The 15,412-nt window shown below is 42.4% G+C and overlaps 1 protein-coding gene across 3 annotated transcripts in view; it reads right to left on the bottom strand.

Moving 5' to 3' along the window:
- The window catches only part of Mapre2 (microtubule-associated protein, RP/EB family, member 2), a 141,529-nt gene that overhangs the window by 119,332 nt on the left and 6,785 nt on the right, over positions 1-15,412 (bottom strand). For all 3 annotated transcript variants that reach the window (NM_001162942.1, XM_006525744.2, NM_001162941.1), the window contains exon 2: positions 1,871-1,926. Coding sequence is in view for 1 of the 3 variants with exons in the window: in NM_001162941.1 (NP_001156413.1) it covers positions 1,871-1,926 (56 nt within the window). In the remaining 2 variants the exon portion in view is untranslated. The remainder of the gene's footprint in view (positions 1-1,870; positions 1,927-15,412) is intronic.

Genomic DNA, 15,412 nt, shown 5'->3' with positions numbered 1-15,412 from the left:
GGGAAGCCAACCTGGATCCTCTGCAAGAGCAACAAATGCTCTTAAGTGCTGAGTCATCGCTGCTGGGTATATCTGTTTTTTTTTAACCTGGGTATTAAGTGCTGAGTCATCGCTGCTGGGCATGTCTGGTTTTTTTCACCTGGGTACTAGGGTTCAAGCTCAGGGCCTCGTGTTTGCACACCAGGGACTTTCCTGAGTGAGATTTCTCCATACTCCACTTGTACGAAAATGAAGAAAGTAAAATTTAAAAAAGTATTTGTCCCATAGCTCCAGATAGAAGATTTATATAGAGATACAGTCTATTTAGGGAATGGTTCACTTTTCCTATTACCTCTTCAACTATGCCAGTTGGGGATGTGGGGTGATGAAGAGATTTACCATCAATAGAGACGTTTTTGTAGGCAAATAGCAGTGCTAGTTGGGCCATACGCAGGGCATGGGTAGTTAATCAGAATTATCCCAGACAAACCAGCAGATAGGCTCCCACCAGCGGGGCTAATAACACAAGATTCATTTCCACAAGGTTCCCATACCTTCCCAGCAATGGCTTCCTATGGCTAGAGGGGAAGTTCTCTTCTTGGGGCTTCTTTTCTTGGTTCACACCTGCCTTTCTACTCTCTGATCCTACTCTACCCTAAAACCTACTTCTGGGCCCCAGGATAACAGAGTCCAGGGGTCAGCTTGACTAGAGTGAACACAAAGGCTTTGCTCATTTCCTCTGGTGACCTTAACCATCCCAAGCCAATACAAGTGACAATTTTGTATGTGCACATTTCTCTTGCTTTCATATCAAGGTGACTTGCTGACAAGCATCCATAGGGGAGGAGCTTCAGGGTTTTTTTTTTTTTTTCTCCTAACAATATCCATCACCCCTAGTATTTAACACAGGCTCAGATTTATGAATAATGCTCCCAGCAGGCATTGGTGTGCTTTTAAGTCTCAAATCTGTGGGTGTGGCACACTTGCTTCCGACTGTCATTGTGAGAAATGCATTTAAACCTTCTAGAGAACTATTTGAAGATGAGGTTTCTAATTCTAGCATTCCAGAAGTTAAGACAAGAGAAGGAAACAACATATACAATTGCACACACATCTTCCTACATGTTTTTAAAAAATATGATGGAGGAAACACTTTTGATGAAGTCTAGGACTTGATGCTTCCTGAGACCTGTCCCCACATGAACAATTACAGCGCGGAGCTTTGAAAGCTCTCGGAATGGCTTTCCAAATATTGCCATCTGGTGGAGTTTTAGTTAATTGTTCCTTTGTTCTAGGGAGCCCCTGGAGGTGCACTTTCAAAGCATCATCAGGCAGAGATTTAGAGTACCCGTGGGAAACAGCTAAAGATCAAAATGATGCTGTCTCAGAGAAACCAGAATCTGCTAACATAGAGGGGCTTCCAGGGGCTTGGCCGTTGTCCTGGTTTGTGCACTCATCTCGTGATCCTCTCTTCCTCTCTCCCTTCCCTTTGCTTTCTACCTTTTCCCCCCTCTCTGCCTGTCCCCCTTCCTTCCTCCTTTCTCCCTCCCTCTCCTAAGGCTCACTTTATATTCTTAACAATAACAAATAACTAGAAATGTCAGGATTAATTTGACCATGTCTTGATATTTCTCCCTCCAATGACCACTAATAAACTCTCCCAAATTAAACTTTAATTGGCTTGCCCATGTTCCAGAGGACGGTTAGCAGTCACACTTGGGAAGGAGGACATGACTTGAAGAGCAGTGCCTTTGCAGAGTACATTTTCCCAAACACTGGCTTTAACCATGCAATGCTTTCTAAAAACAAGTTGGCCATTTAGGCAGTAACATCAGTCAGTCCAGTTTAGTTCACAGACAGAGTCTACAAGGTAGTCACATTGAAACCTTACTTTGAACATCCAGGCACTCTCCCTGGCTGTTGAAGTGAATGGTGCTTCTGGGGACCCTGGAAGAGGAACAAAAACAAGGAAAAGAAATGAGCAAAGAAATGTTACAGAAACATTGTAGAACAATGGAAAGGGAACTTAAAGAGAGCCTAGTCTACAAATATCCCAAACTGACTGATTTTGCTTTGAGAATTTGAAACTTTACTGTAATAGCAGATCTATGAAAAGAACTGTTTTCTTTCTTTTTTTTTTTCTTTTTGAGACAGGGTTTTTCTCTATAGCTCTGGCTGTCCTGGAACTCACTTTGTAGACCAGGCTAGCCAGTTCACCACCACTGTTTTCATCTCCCAACCTTCCTAGCACTGTGTGATGAGATAAAAGTCCCATGCCATCAGATGAACCAGAAGCAAGCTCTTCTGGGCATTATGCACTCTATCAGTTAGAGTTCAGACTTGTTCAAACTTGGCGTATTTGCAGTTTTAAAATTTTATTTTAAAAATATTTGTTTTAATTTAGTAACATTGTGGGCTTAATGTATGAAAACCGTTTTTGACTAATTTGGACAACATAAGCATTATAAACAATGCCAAGCCACACTTCAAATGACACACACAACAAACAGAAACTTATTTGCTTTCTTTTTTTTCTAATTAAATAATAAATGTTTTTATTTCTCCAATGACTTTTAAAATGTGAACATTCTGTGATTTAACCAGCTTTTACTTCCAAGTAACTTCTTCATTGGGCCTCGGTTTCCTTTGAAATAACATGCTCTTATTCCAGAAGGCAGTTAGTTTATCACCATCCCTTCTCTCTAGATCCAAAGGCAAAGCCCTCAGGGACAAGTATATGAACCCAGCTCATGTACAAGCTGAAATAAGGTCGTCTTGACTGCTTCAGCCTGGTGCCAAAAGTGACCAAGGACAGCCGCAGGGAGCTAGGCCCCTTATTTGCTTTCTATCTGTTCACTACTCCCTCTAAAATACTACCTGGCTCAACAGTTGATGAGTAGCCAGTTCTAGAGGCTGAGCAATGTGGGAGGTTCTGGGTTCGAGGCCCACCACATGGACATCTGTGGCTACTGGGGAGACTGCTAATGGTCCCACCAGATACTGCTACAGGTGACCTGCTAGGCATGTCTTTCCCATCACCTCCAGCAACACGTGAGAGAAGACTCTTCCCACCTGGTTTACCACCCTGAACCATCCATCATCTGCTATGCTTCCATGACCAACACAGAGATGCTTCTGATCATTATCTAGAACACAAAAACCCCATCACACAAAAATCAACGTATCTGCAGTGAATCTAACATGATGAGGTTCATCCTGGACAAAGTTCTCAAATCACTACTGCTGATTTTTAAAGGGGAACTCGGTAGGAATTTTACAGTTTTCATATAAGGGTGGTAAAAAAGAAGAATAAAATGGTAGCAGTGATAAAAGCATGGGTAAAGACGGCTGCTGGATGTCGTTGTTGGTTTTTATGTTTGTTGTTATCTGGTTATTTTATTTATTTGCATTTCAAATGTTATCCCCCTTCTCAGTTTTCCCTCCACAAACCCCTATCCCACCCCCACCTCTGCTTCTATGAGGGTGCCCACCCCCCACTCCTGCCTCATCACCCTGGCATTCCCTTCCACTGGGGTATCAAGCCTCCACAGGACCAAGGGCCTCCCCTCCCATTGATACAGATAAAACTGTCCTGTGCTACATATGCAGGGGGAGTTATGTTCGGTTTTGTTTTCTCTGGCTGTCCTAGAACTCACTCTGTAGACCAGGCTGGCCTTGAACTCAGAGATTTGCCTACCTCTGCCTCTGGCGTGCTGGGACTAAAGGTGTGGGCCACTGCCACACAGCCAGAGCTAGATTGTTGTTTTGTCTTTATTTTTCTTTCTTTCTTTCCTTCTTCTTTTTTCTTTCTTTCTTCCTTTTTTTCTTTTTTCTTTTGTATTTATTAGATAATTTCTTTATTTACATTTCAAATGTTATCCCCTGTCCTGGTTTCCCCTCCGAAAACCCTCTATCCCCTCCCCCTTCTCCCTGCTCACCAACCCACCCACTCCCAGATTCCTGGTCCTGGCTCCCTTACACTGGGGCATTGAGCCCTCACAGGACCAAGGGCCTTTCCTCCCATTCATGGCCAACAAAGCCATCCTCTGCTACATATGTGGCTGGAGTCATGGGTCCCTCCATGTGTATCCTTTGGTTGGTGGTTTAGTCCTTGGGAGCTCTGGGGATACTGGTTGGTTAATATTGTTCTACCTTCAGTGGGGCTGCAAACCCCTTCAGCTCCTTGGGTCCTTTCTCTAGCTCCTCCATTGGGAACCCTGTGCAGAGCTAGATTGCTAATGTTACAGAGGGAACACATCTCCCAGTCTAGGAGGTTGAAAATCCAAAGTCTCCAAATCTGAAGACCCTTGAATGGTAACAAGATGCCACAAGTAGAGGATGTCACACCCTGAAACTGGTTTATGTAACAACTGTTTAAACTATGAAATGGCTTTGGGGCTAAATGCCCAAGGCATATATGAAACACAAAGAATTTTGTGTTTAGACATGGAGCCCAGCCTTAAGAAAACTCATTATGTGTATGTAAATATTAAAAATATTCAAAACTGTTGAAATCTCATATCTGGTGCCAAGTATTCAGATAGGGTTCAAAGTTCAGATAAAAACTTAATTCTCTGTCATGTTTAAAAGGCAGAAATTTCATAATTATGCTCTTAATAATTAGATTCAAATAAACTCATTATCACACACACACACACACACACACACACAATTTTATATAGAACAGGTAGAATGAATGTCCATATATGTTTTATAATAGAATTTACATCTGTGGGGGTATTTTACATGTTTCTGTAATTTAATACTAGTTTCATAAGCTAAAATTTAGATTTAAAAACCTAGTTTTCAAGCTGGGCAGTGATGATGCACGCCTTTAATCCCAGCACTTGGGAGGCAGAGTCAGGTGGATTTCTGAGTTCGAGGCTAGCCTGGTCTACAAAGTGAGTTCCAGGACAGTCAGGGCTATACAGAGAAACCCTGTCTGGAAAAACCAAAAGACAAACAAACAAACAAACAAAACCCCAGTTCTCATCAATTTTGACTCCTAAAGTCTCCCAACTTTTCAGAAATCTTGACAGCATCAGAATAAAATTTTCATTTGCCTTCTTTACTAAACTAGTTCTCAGTAGCTCTGTTACCAAGGAAGAGGTTGGCTATCAAGCTCAGAGGCAGGAGTGTAAGTTTACCTACAAATTAGATAATTAGCTCTTAGAAGATTCTACCTCATCTATACAAAAGTGACCTTTTCCTGTTTACTTAAAACAGCCAGTTGCTAACTTCTCAGCATCTGTGACAGAGCAGATAGGAGAATCGTGAGCTCATCTATGGACCCCTATATGTGCTAGACAGCTCACTATTTACTTTCTTAGCTCCTTCCTTCCTTCCTTCCTTCCTTCCTTCCTTCCTTCCTTCCCTCCCTCCCTCCCTCCCTTCCTTCCTTCCTTCCTTCCACAATTTTTTTTTTATTTAATGTATATAAGTGCTTTGACTGCATGTCCATCTGCACACCAAGAGAGAGCATTGGGTCCCATGACATTGTGAGATGCCATGTGGGTGCTGGAACTTGAACTCAGAACCCCTGGAAGAACACCCAGTACTCTTAACTGCTGAGCCTTCTCTCCAGCCTGAAAGGCACAGCTTTTGATAAAAGCAACCTAAATGAACCATGCAGGGATTTCCTTGACGAAGAATTTAAAGTTTTCCCTGATGTAATCCTTCTACATTGCCATTTCCATTTTTTTAATGTGTATGAATATTTTGCCTGCATGTATGTTTGTGAAGCACAGGAATCCCTAGTTCCCATGAAGGTCAGAAAAGGGTCTTGGGTCTCCCAGAACTGGAGTTACAAAGAGTAGTGAGCCACGGCGAGGATGATGAGAACTCGATCTAGGTCCTCTGTAAGAACAACAAGTACTCTTAGTCTCTGCGTCTTAGTACTCTTAGTCTCTCTAGCCTCCACTCTGTCCAGTTCTTCTAAACATTGATACAAAGGCATACAGTGAAAGCTGAAAGCGAGTTCTAAACACCAGTTTGATACTTCATGCATTTTAACGATTCTATATTCTCTGAAGTTCACATTGAGCAGTAATCCCTCTGAATTCCACATGTATCTGCATAGGAATAGAATTTTATGTTTTCCTGGATTTTGTGGACAAGGTCTATTTCTAAACTTGACTATAATATGTCCCCCATTTTATCCTATTGTGGTCCTCTGTTACTTTGAGCACCAGGTAACTTCTTCACAGACAAACAGCAATAAGCCAGCTCTGCTCTCTCTGATTTTTTTTTTAATTGGAAAAAAGAAAAACTTTTGTTAGGATACAAATCACGGCAGGATCAAGCAAGCAAACCACACTTTCTGTTTCATAGAAGTTCACTCTCTAGAAGTTTCCAATCCTCTTTTCAACAAACTCTGAATTCCAGCACCTTATGTCCAAAGTCTGCCTGCAGCATATCTGTTCCACCTAGAAAGATTTCTCCACACCTGAACTCAAACAACTGCTGACATTCTGCCTGGTCAAAAAATGGTAGGAACATAAGAGAGATATCAGGAGGAAACATGGATGCAAAAGTATCTCCAATCATGCATGCCACCAGATTATTATTCTTTCTGCTCTGAAGCTGGCCAACATAGCTCTGATCTACACGAGGTCGGATCACTCTGTTCTTAGAGACAGCATCAGGCCTCTCCAGGTACCCCCAGCTTTTTCAAGAAGGTGTCCCAGCTGGGGCCTGAGCCTGGGTTTCCTCCCAGGGTTTGACTCAGTCTTCCCAGGTCTTCAGAATGAGTTGTAGCCTGAATTTCCAAACTCTTTATTACATTCTGAGATACTGAGTGGCTCCAGCTGCAGATCATATTCTAGCCTGTGGGAGGTCCATTGCTTTCTAGGAACAGGGCATCTTATAAACATTAAGAGAGGCAGATGCTATTAATCCTGAGACTGATCTTGCTTGATACCAACTTCCAGCAAGTACCACATCAATTAGTGGTCTTGAGCTGGGATTGGGGCCTCTCCAGGGGCAGCCTAGGGCTGCTCACTGCCGGGAAACACAGGGCTCAGCACGCACCAGAGAAACCAAAACCAATGTCGAAGGGTATGTGCTGGCAAAAGAGGTCAGGTTACATGGGGGCTTGGATATCAAGTCTAGTATGACTCATTCTCCTTAAGAAAGACAAATTGCCAAATGATCCATGCTGTGTATTTAAGGACTTTAAAAAATAGTGCTTGATGATAAAGGGATTTGAATGGGATATACTGGAGGTGGTAATGGTGGTATAAATTTCTCAGGGTTATATGCTTTGGCTTCCATACACTGAAAGGACAATCCCAAGTGATAGCTACAAATCTGGCTCCTTTTCCTCCGAGCACCGCATAACCATCTCTTCTTGGAATCCTCATTTCTCCATCTGTTGCTTCCCTTGTGAACCAGAACAAAAATAATTTTTAAGACTGCCCTTTCTATTTTAGATTTTTTTTTTAAAAAAAAGAGTGGTACTGTGAAAGTAAAATTCTTCAAACAAAAAAACCCCCCCAAAAAATCTTCCAAAATATCAAATTACACCCATCAGAAATATTGTATGCATCGTAACCCCACAAAATGCTTTTTATAATTGTGCCATTGAAGCCAAGCCTTTATCCATTTTTAATCATATGTCCCTAGAAACATAGTAAGTAGAGGATAGTCCTTCACTCTGTGTGTGATTGATACCAAAATATAGCCCAGCAGGGAAAGCCACCTGAAAAGCTTCAGTTTCATGGTTTCTATCAGGGCTTATGATACAAACAGTGTTTGAGACATGGTGGAAACTTAAGACATGCTTTCCATGTGTCCCGTCTTTGTAGTCCGTTATCCTCCTGGCCCACCAAGAAAGCAGCATATTAGCTGGGCGTGGTGGTGCACGCCTTTAATCCCAGCATTTGGGAGGCAGAGGCAGGCAGATTTCTGAGTTTGAGGCCAGCCCGGTCTACAAAGTGAGTTCCAGGACAGCCAGGGCTACACAGAGAAACCCTGTCTCGGGGGAAAAAAAAAAAGAAAGCAGCATATTAAAAGGGCTTTGACGGGGTAACAGAGATGGTAGGATACTGTTGTTGAGTGGGGCATGAGCTCCTATAAAACCTAGATGACTTCACCTTCTGCTCTGTGCTTTGGGAAAATCTTTTAAATCTCCCACTTTAATCCATAATATTTTCAGAGTTTGTGAAACATGTTAGTAAGTGACTGGAACTATGGAAATGTTGGCACAGCGTCAGACACAAGTTTCCTGTCCAAGCCCATGTGAGGAGCCCAGGACTGCTCTTGGAGCCTCTGCTGTGAGTTTTCCCTTGTAGAGGAGTCTACTTCCAAAGGTTTGAGAGTTGTATCAGTAACTCAGAGCCACGAATGGAAGATGCTTGCTGAACTCCATTTGACTAGGAAGAACTCTAGGATGTGCCAGAGGTGACCCTCCAACCACACTCTCGGGGAGAAGCTGTTTAAAGGAGGAAGTCCAACCAAAATGTCCGGTGTGAAATACTTGCATCTGCTTGTACACTCACACGTGGGTGCACTTGTGTGTTTATGTGTATGTATAACATAGAAGTCAACCTGAAGTGTTGTCATATTTCAGGTACCATCCCTCTTATTTCTTTGAGATGGTAACATCTCTCTTTAGCCTGAAATTCACTGAGTAGGTTAAATCTAGTATATCTATGAACCCCAGAAATTCTCCGGTCTCTGTCTCCCACTATTGGGATTAAAAGCCTGAACATTACCATTCTTGTGTTCTTAGATAGTCTCTGGGGATTGAACCCAGGTCCATATGTGACTGAGCATCTTACCTGCCCTACTTGGAGGTTTTTAAAAAAGAAACTTTCTCCCATTTATCTATTGATGTTTTTTATATAATTTTTCCTTCATATTTTTGTGTGTATGAGTGTGTTGTCTGCATGTATAAATGCATATCATGTGCATGGCTGTGCCTGCAGAAGCGAGAAGCAAGCACTGGACCCTTTGGAACTAGAGTTATGAGTGTTGTCATCTAAAAAGCGGGTGCCAGAAACCAAACATGGCTTATTCTTTTGTGAGGCCAGGTCTTGATGTATAACCTGTATTGGCCTGGAAGTTGCTATATAGACCAGGCTGCCTTCAAACTTCTAGTGATCTTCCTGCCTCTATCTTCTGAGTGTTGGAATTATAGGCAAGTGCTCCCACATTTGGCTACTGAAAAAATTTGCAAAATTTGAAATATCAACTTCCAAATCATAACTTTCCTGCTGCTTCCCTCAGAGATATCCCTGGATGTCTTTTGGTAGGAGTTTTTCTCTCCTTTATGATGCTCCTGTGAGAACTCTCCTGGGCTCTCTCTTGTAAACTTCTGACTCAGTGTTTCTTCACTTTCTTCATCATTTCCTCTTCTCTCTAACGATACGAACTTGATTAGTTACTTAATTACTCTGCAAATGCACTGAAATTGACTATAATAAACTTTTATTATTTCCCCTCTGCTGACCAGAATGGATATCTCTGTATCTCATTATATGAGTACCTTCAGTGAAATAATTGTTCTTTTTTTTGGGCATGTCTGTGTGCATGTGTATGTATGCCCATGTGCATGCATGGGCGGAGGGCAGAGGCTGTCATGTGTGTCTTCCTCCATGCTTTACCTTATTTATTTATTCTGTTTGTTTGTTTTTTGAGACAGGGCTTCTCTGTATAGCCCTGGCTGTTCTGGAACTCACTCTGAAGACCAGGCTGGCCTCGAACTCAGAAATCCGCCTGCCTTTGCCTCCTGGGTGCTGGGATTAAAGGCGTGCACCACCACGCCCGGCTTTATTTATTTATTCTTAAGACAAGGTTTATTATTGAAATAATTTGTTTACACTGGCTAGCCAATAATCCCCAAGACACCCGCTTCTCGATCTCTTTATCTCTAGTGCTAGGCTTATAGGCATGTGCAGCCCTGGGTCCTGTTTTGTTGTTTTTGTTTTTGTTTTTTTTTTAGGGTGAGGGGATCTAAATTCTGGTCCTAATGCTTGTGAGGCAAACACTTGCATTGAGTCATTTCTTTAGCCCTATTATTTTTATTTGTCTGGACAATGGAGACAGTAAACCACCACACAAACACCCACTGTGTTTGAGAGATGGGAGCATGGTCAGGTGATTTGCTGCTCCGTCAGAAGCACACAATAAACGAAAACCTTAAACTCTTCCTGCTGTTGTTTCCAAACCAGTTGACTGTCCACATGACTGCCCTGAGATGACACGCTTGTACCATTAGTCTGCCCCAAAGCACCTGATTCTAAACACCTTCTGAGATGGGCTGCACTTTCAGCCAGATTCCTGAACATCACTGGGAATTTGAAACAGAAAAGTTATCTATGAATTCCAGAAGGCCAAGGGGCCCTGTCTGTGGTGAACTCAAGCCATCTTCATCTCTTCAGTGTGAAATGTTATGGATCTTTCTGAGAGAAACATGAAGTCATTGGAAGTTGGGTCACTGCTATAGTTCAGTAGCTTTATGGGTTAGAGGATTTCTGAATCCCTGAGAATCCAGCTATGAGAAATAATCCTGTCTGAGAGAAGCATTGGAACCATAGTAAAGATCCCTGGATCAACTCTTCCCCAATTATGTGACTTTAGGCATGCCATTCATGTTCTGGGCTCCTGTGTTTATAATTTTCTAAAAAATGTGTCTACATAAAGAAATACAGCTATATAAAAAATTCCTTAGCTACCACAAATATTTACATAAGTGGAGAAGACAACTTTATGATCATTATTAGACAATTGACATGTTGGAAAGATAGCTGAGCTGGTAGAGTACTTGCTTTGGAAGACTGAAGAGCTGAGACTCATTTGTAGGACCCACATAGGAAGAGCTAGGTGTGTTGCTTCGTGCCTGTAATCCCCGTGTTGAAGGGGTAGAGACAGTCATGTCCTCAGAGTTGCTGGCCAGACTAGCCTCTTGGCCACCAAGAGAGACCTTGTTTCAAACAAACAAACAAACAAACAAACAACCATTAAACAAACCAAACATCCAGTCAACAGCCACAAACAAAGCAGATGTGAACTATAAAGTGGATGTTGCTCAAGGAAGGACAGGTTGTCTTCTGGTCTCCAAGATGAACTCACATCATAACTGCACCTACACACACACACACACACACACACACACACACACAGAGGCATGCATGCATATGATCGCACACAAACATACACCCAGCCCTGAATTTGAACACCCTTTTTGACCACTGGGTCAGAGTGTTGTAGAGTCAGAAGCAATCAATAAAAATCAACTGTAGGAAATCCCAATGACTAAAACAGATCAAGGGAATCCCCTTAAACACTTTTCCTTCAGGGGAAATCCCAAGTTTCCCACAGACTAGGGGATCTAAGCTCTATCTCTAGCCCCACAACATCCTATTTTAAGGGATCTAAGACAGCTTGATAGAAGGGACCCTAATAAATCCCTGGAGAAGGATCCTACTGGCTTTTCTCAAGGTGCATGGGACCTAGAGGGAGCTAAGATGACTTACCAAGCACCTCCACCAGCAAGGTATAAAATAAAAATGCAAGAACATGGCAACTTCTAGGCGACTATAGTAGAAAATTCTCCATGGCTGTTCTTATGTACAAGAAGAGGACACATGAGATGATTCATTTAAGTCACCGGCAGCTTCCAAACACTTAGAATGAACAATGCAAGTTATGATTCCGAGAGCTGTGCACTGACCCTGAGACCCTCCGCTAAGCACTTTGCTTATGCTGTTCATCCAAGACAGGTGCAACACAACTAGCTCTGATTGAGCCCAGCAGAAGTGGCAAAGTGTCCCCAGCAAGCTGACAGAGTGCAGTGACACTATGGCCCTGGGAAGGAGAGGATGGCTTGTCCTATATCCCTGCTAAGCTTCACTGGACATTAACTTTCAGGTTTCTAAACCACAGAAAAGGCAACCACTTATCCGTCTGGTCACAATTGTTGATGTGTGACTTCGGTATACCCAGAGAAACTCAATTCCAGCCTTCAAAAGAGGAAACTCTCTTTTTATTAGGCTAAAGGAAATGCTTTATCAAGCTTTGTTTATTCCCGTGTTTAAAGTCTCTTCTTGTCTTCGCATGTTCTGGTGCCTTTGGCAGGTGGAATATTAGTATCTGGGAACTCAGCAGTAACAAGAAACCAAGAGATGGAACCTCGCTTGCCTTCTCTGTATTTTGAGGGATGAAGGGGACACAGCACAGTGCTAGATCTGGTTGCTAGTTCTGATTTTCCCTTATCTGTCCTCACCTTCAGAAACCTATTATAGATCTTTATTTCTAGGCCCAGTTGATTGATTAGGGAGGACCCAGTGGTAACCATTCATGGGTACCAATTGCATGGGCAGGAATGTGTGAACAGCTGGGAAGTTTCTAAGAAGATGTTTTTGCTTTATTGCTGATTATTATTTTTTAAAAATGAATTCTCATTGTGTAACCCATGCTTGCCTGGAATTTACTATGTAACCCAGGCTGGCTTAGAACCCACCATATTCCTTCATCTTCCCTATTTGGGGTTAAGGTGTCTGCCACGTCTGCCTGTGAGTGGATGATTTTAGTATTAATGCATATGCTCTGCCAGAAATCACACTGCTTTAGGCTTTTGAGGAGCTGAAATGGCACTCTATATACATTAAATTATTAGGTAGTTGGTCTTACTGCTACTGTTTCATATTCCGGTATAACTAAATAATTCAACACACTGGCAGATTATTAAAGCTACATGATTTTTTGAGCTTAGAAACTAATTTATGGACTCTTCAAAGGAAAGAATATATTGCTTTATTATATTTTACTGTAAAAATGACTTACTAACCACCTCTTAGAGCACAGAGATAGTTTGTGGGCAGAGGACAGGTAAAGGCACAGTGCTGTCATTTTCTGATAAGACTGGAACCCACGATAGTGCATTGAGCTGTCTGGACTTGCAGGTTATACACAGCTATAACAAGAACCATGTTTCCTGACCATCAGTTCAAACTGCTTTACAGTGATGAAGGAAAACAGATGCAAAGGTCTTCTATCTGACTTGAGCAAGTTCTCAATCAAGATCATTGTTCAGAGTTAACGTTTGAGCAAAGAGACAGTGAGGGATGAGTCCTTCTGAGCCTAACTCCTGCTTTATTTGGGACACTTTGGATGCTCTCTTTGCCTCATTGGCATCACTTCTAGCACCTCCACTTAGGATCAACAAACATAATCTTCAGAGGAATGAAGGTACGGAGTTTCTCAGGTGAAGGTAGACAAAATTAAAATCAGCAGTTTAGAGACAAACCCATTATTATGTTTAGGAAGAAACAACCCCAAAATGTAAAAAGCAAACCAAAAAACAAAACAAACAAACAAAACAAAACAAAGAAAAGAAAAGAAAACAAAACAAAAGAAAAAAGAAAACCATTCAAGGAGCTTTCAGATTCCAACAGCAAACTCCACAACAAAACCACCCCCCACAAAGTGGCCAGTTAAGAATTTTTCTCCCTTGGGATGGGCTCTTAACCCCATGGGAAAATATGACTCAGGTGAGCTGGGCTTGACGTTTCCAGACACAGAACACAATCATTATTCTACTCAAGGTGCTGGCTCACCTGCATCTGATTGCCTAATGGGGCAACTCAAAAGGTGTCAGATGACTCTTCCCAACTCCACCCAAGGTCCCGGCTCTGAGCACATTACCCTGCAGAGTGTCACCACACACGCTGAGAGGCTAAAGTTGAGGCCAGAAAGAAAACCTAATGTATTCTCCTCCAGAGGTGGCAAGGCCAGACACAGATGCATGAGTGGGCAGCAGCTGGTGTCCATGGTGATAGACACGGATAGCAATAGACTGAAGTAGAAAAGGCCACAGACACTCGGATATATTACACTCCGTTTCGTCTGTGTGGCTGGCTGTGAGTGAAGATGGTAAGTAGTACCAGGAGCCCCGGGTTCCTTTCAAATAAGATAAACAATTGCTCTAACAGATGGCTCTTGTTTGGAGCACTGATTCCAAAGCCCTAACTGGCCCCACACTACTCGAAACAGGAGCTAAGGGTTGAGCTTCCCTGGCTCCATCAAATTATCTGTCCCCAGAACACTCATTCTACAACTAAAAAACAAGTTAGATAGTGCTATGTTGTTGGTTAGTGATTTTTATAAAGTTTATGCATGTGTGTGCATGTGGGGTGTGTCTGTGTGTGTGTGTTTTGTCTATATGAGTTTGTGTGTCACACATGTATACTGTAGAGTCTGGAATAAAGTACTGGATCTCCTGGAACCAGCGTTACAGGCAGCTGTGAATTACCCAATGTGGTTGTTAGGAACTAAACCTGGGTCCTCTGCTGAGCCATCTCTCCTAGCCTTACTGGTTAGTATATTTAATGTGTATTTTGAAACACTGATATAGAAATTACTTCTGACAATCTCGGATGGGGGAGAGGAAACCCCAGGGTGAGGCTCTTTGCATGTAGGGCTGAATGGTATTTATCACAGCTGAGAGGCAGAAATGGGGAAGGAAGTCAAGGCCTGAGATTTTAAAGCTATAACATGTGTAGGTCTTTATACAGGGGAGAGATGCAGATTATGACTTAAGAACAGAAGAGCCTTGCAGCTGCCAGGCATTCACTGAGCACCTCCCAGCCTCTAGGTTCTAGAGCTTAGGTGGTTTTCTCTTCCTTCTGTTGGGCAACCTTTGTGTGTACATCTCTCCCCTAACACCTACCCAAACCCACCAACTATACATTCACATCAGCCTAAGATCATTCCTCCTCGGAGGTCCTGGGATTTAACGGGCATTGGTATTTTAGATAGAATTTTATAGACTATTTTTATGACTATTTTAGACTAGCAAGACTTTCAAATGATTCACTAAAGACATTATAACATAGGCCTTACCCCGTTGGCGGGTCTGGATCAGTGGGCGGAGGCAATGGTTAGGGGCTGGGATGGGCTTCTTAGAACCCAATTCCACAAATGTCTCTAATGGACCACCAGGGATGTCACTGAAACTGAAAGGCAGGTTCTGTTACAACAGGAAGACTAGTGGGGAAATCTGCTTGGAAGTCAGTGACTCACACAGCAGATCCATTAGCAATCCTAGACGCAGGTAAATGCATTCATGACTTTGAGTTTTGTTTTTAGAAGTTACCCCAAATTTTACAATAACACTAGGTTGGACTTAGGGAAGAAAAGGACACTCTGTTTCCTAAACTGTGTTAGACAGATCTGCAAGGGATGAAGAAAACTCCAGCCATCCAGATGGTGGCTCTATTTATGTGAAACTTGTTTGTAAACTCTTTATTTGTGGCAGCAACAAGACATTCAGAGGAGGAAGTCTCCTGACTGAAGGACATCAGGAAATAAGATGCTGAGACAAGTTCTGATCAGCACAGTTACTCTTTTCAATACACCTTCTAGAATCCTAGACAGTAGTAATCAGTCCAGCCCCACTGGAGGGACTCATAGGAATTTGATCAGTACATTA

Source organism: Mus musculus, chromosome 18 (genome assembly GCF_000001635.26).
Source record: "Mus musculus strain C57BL/6J chromosome 18, GRCm38.p6 C57BL/6J".
NCBI lineage: Eukaryota > Metazoa > Chordata > Mammalia > Rodentia > Muridae > Mus > Mus musculus.
This window is presented reverse-complemented; position numbering and strand designations above follow the sequence as displayed.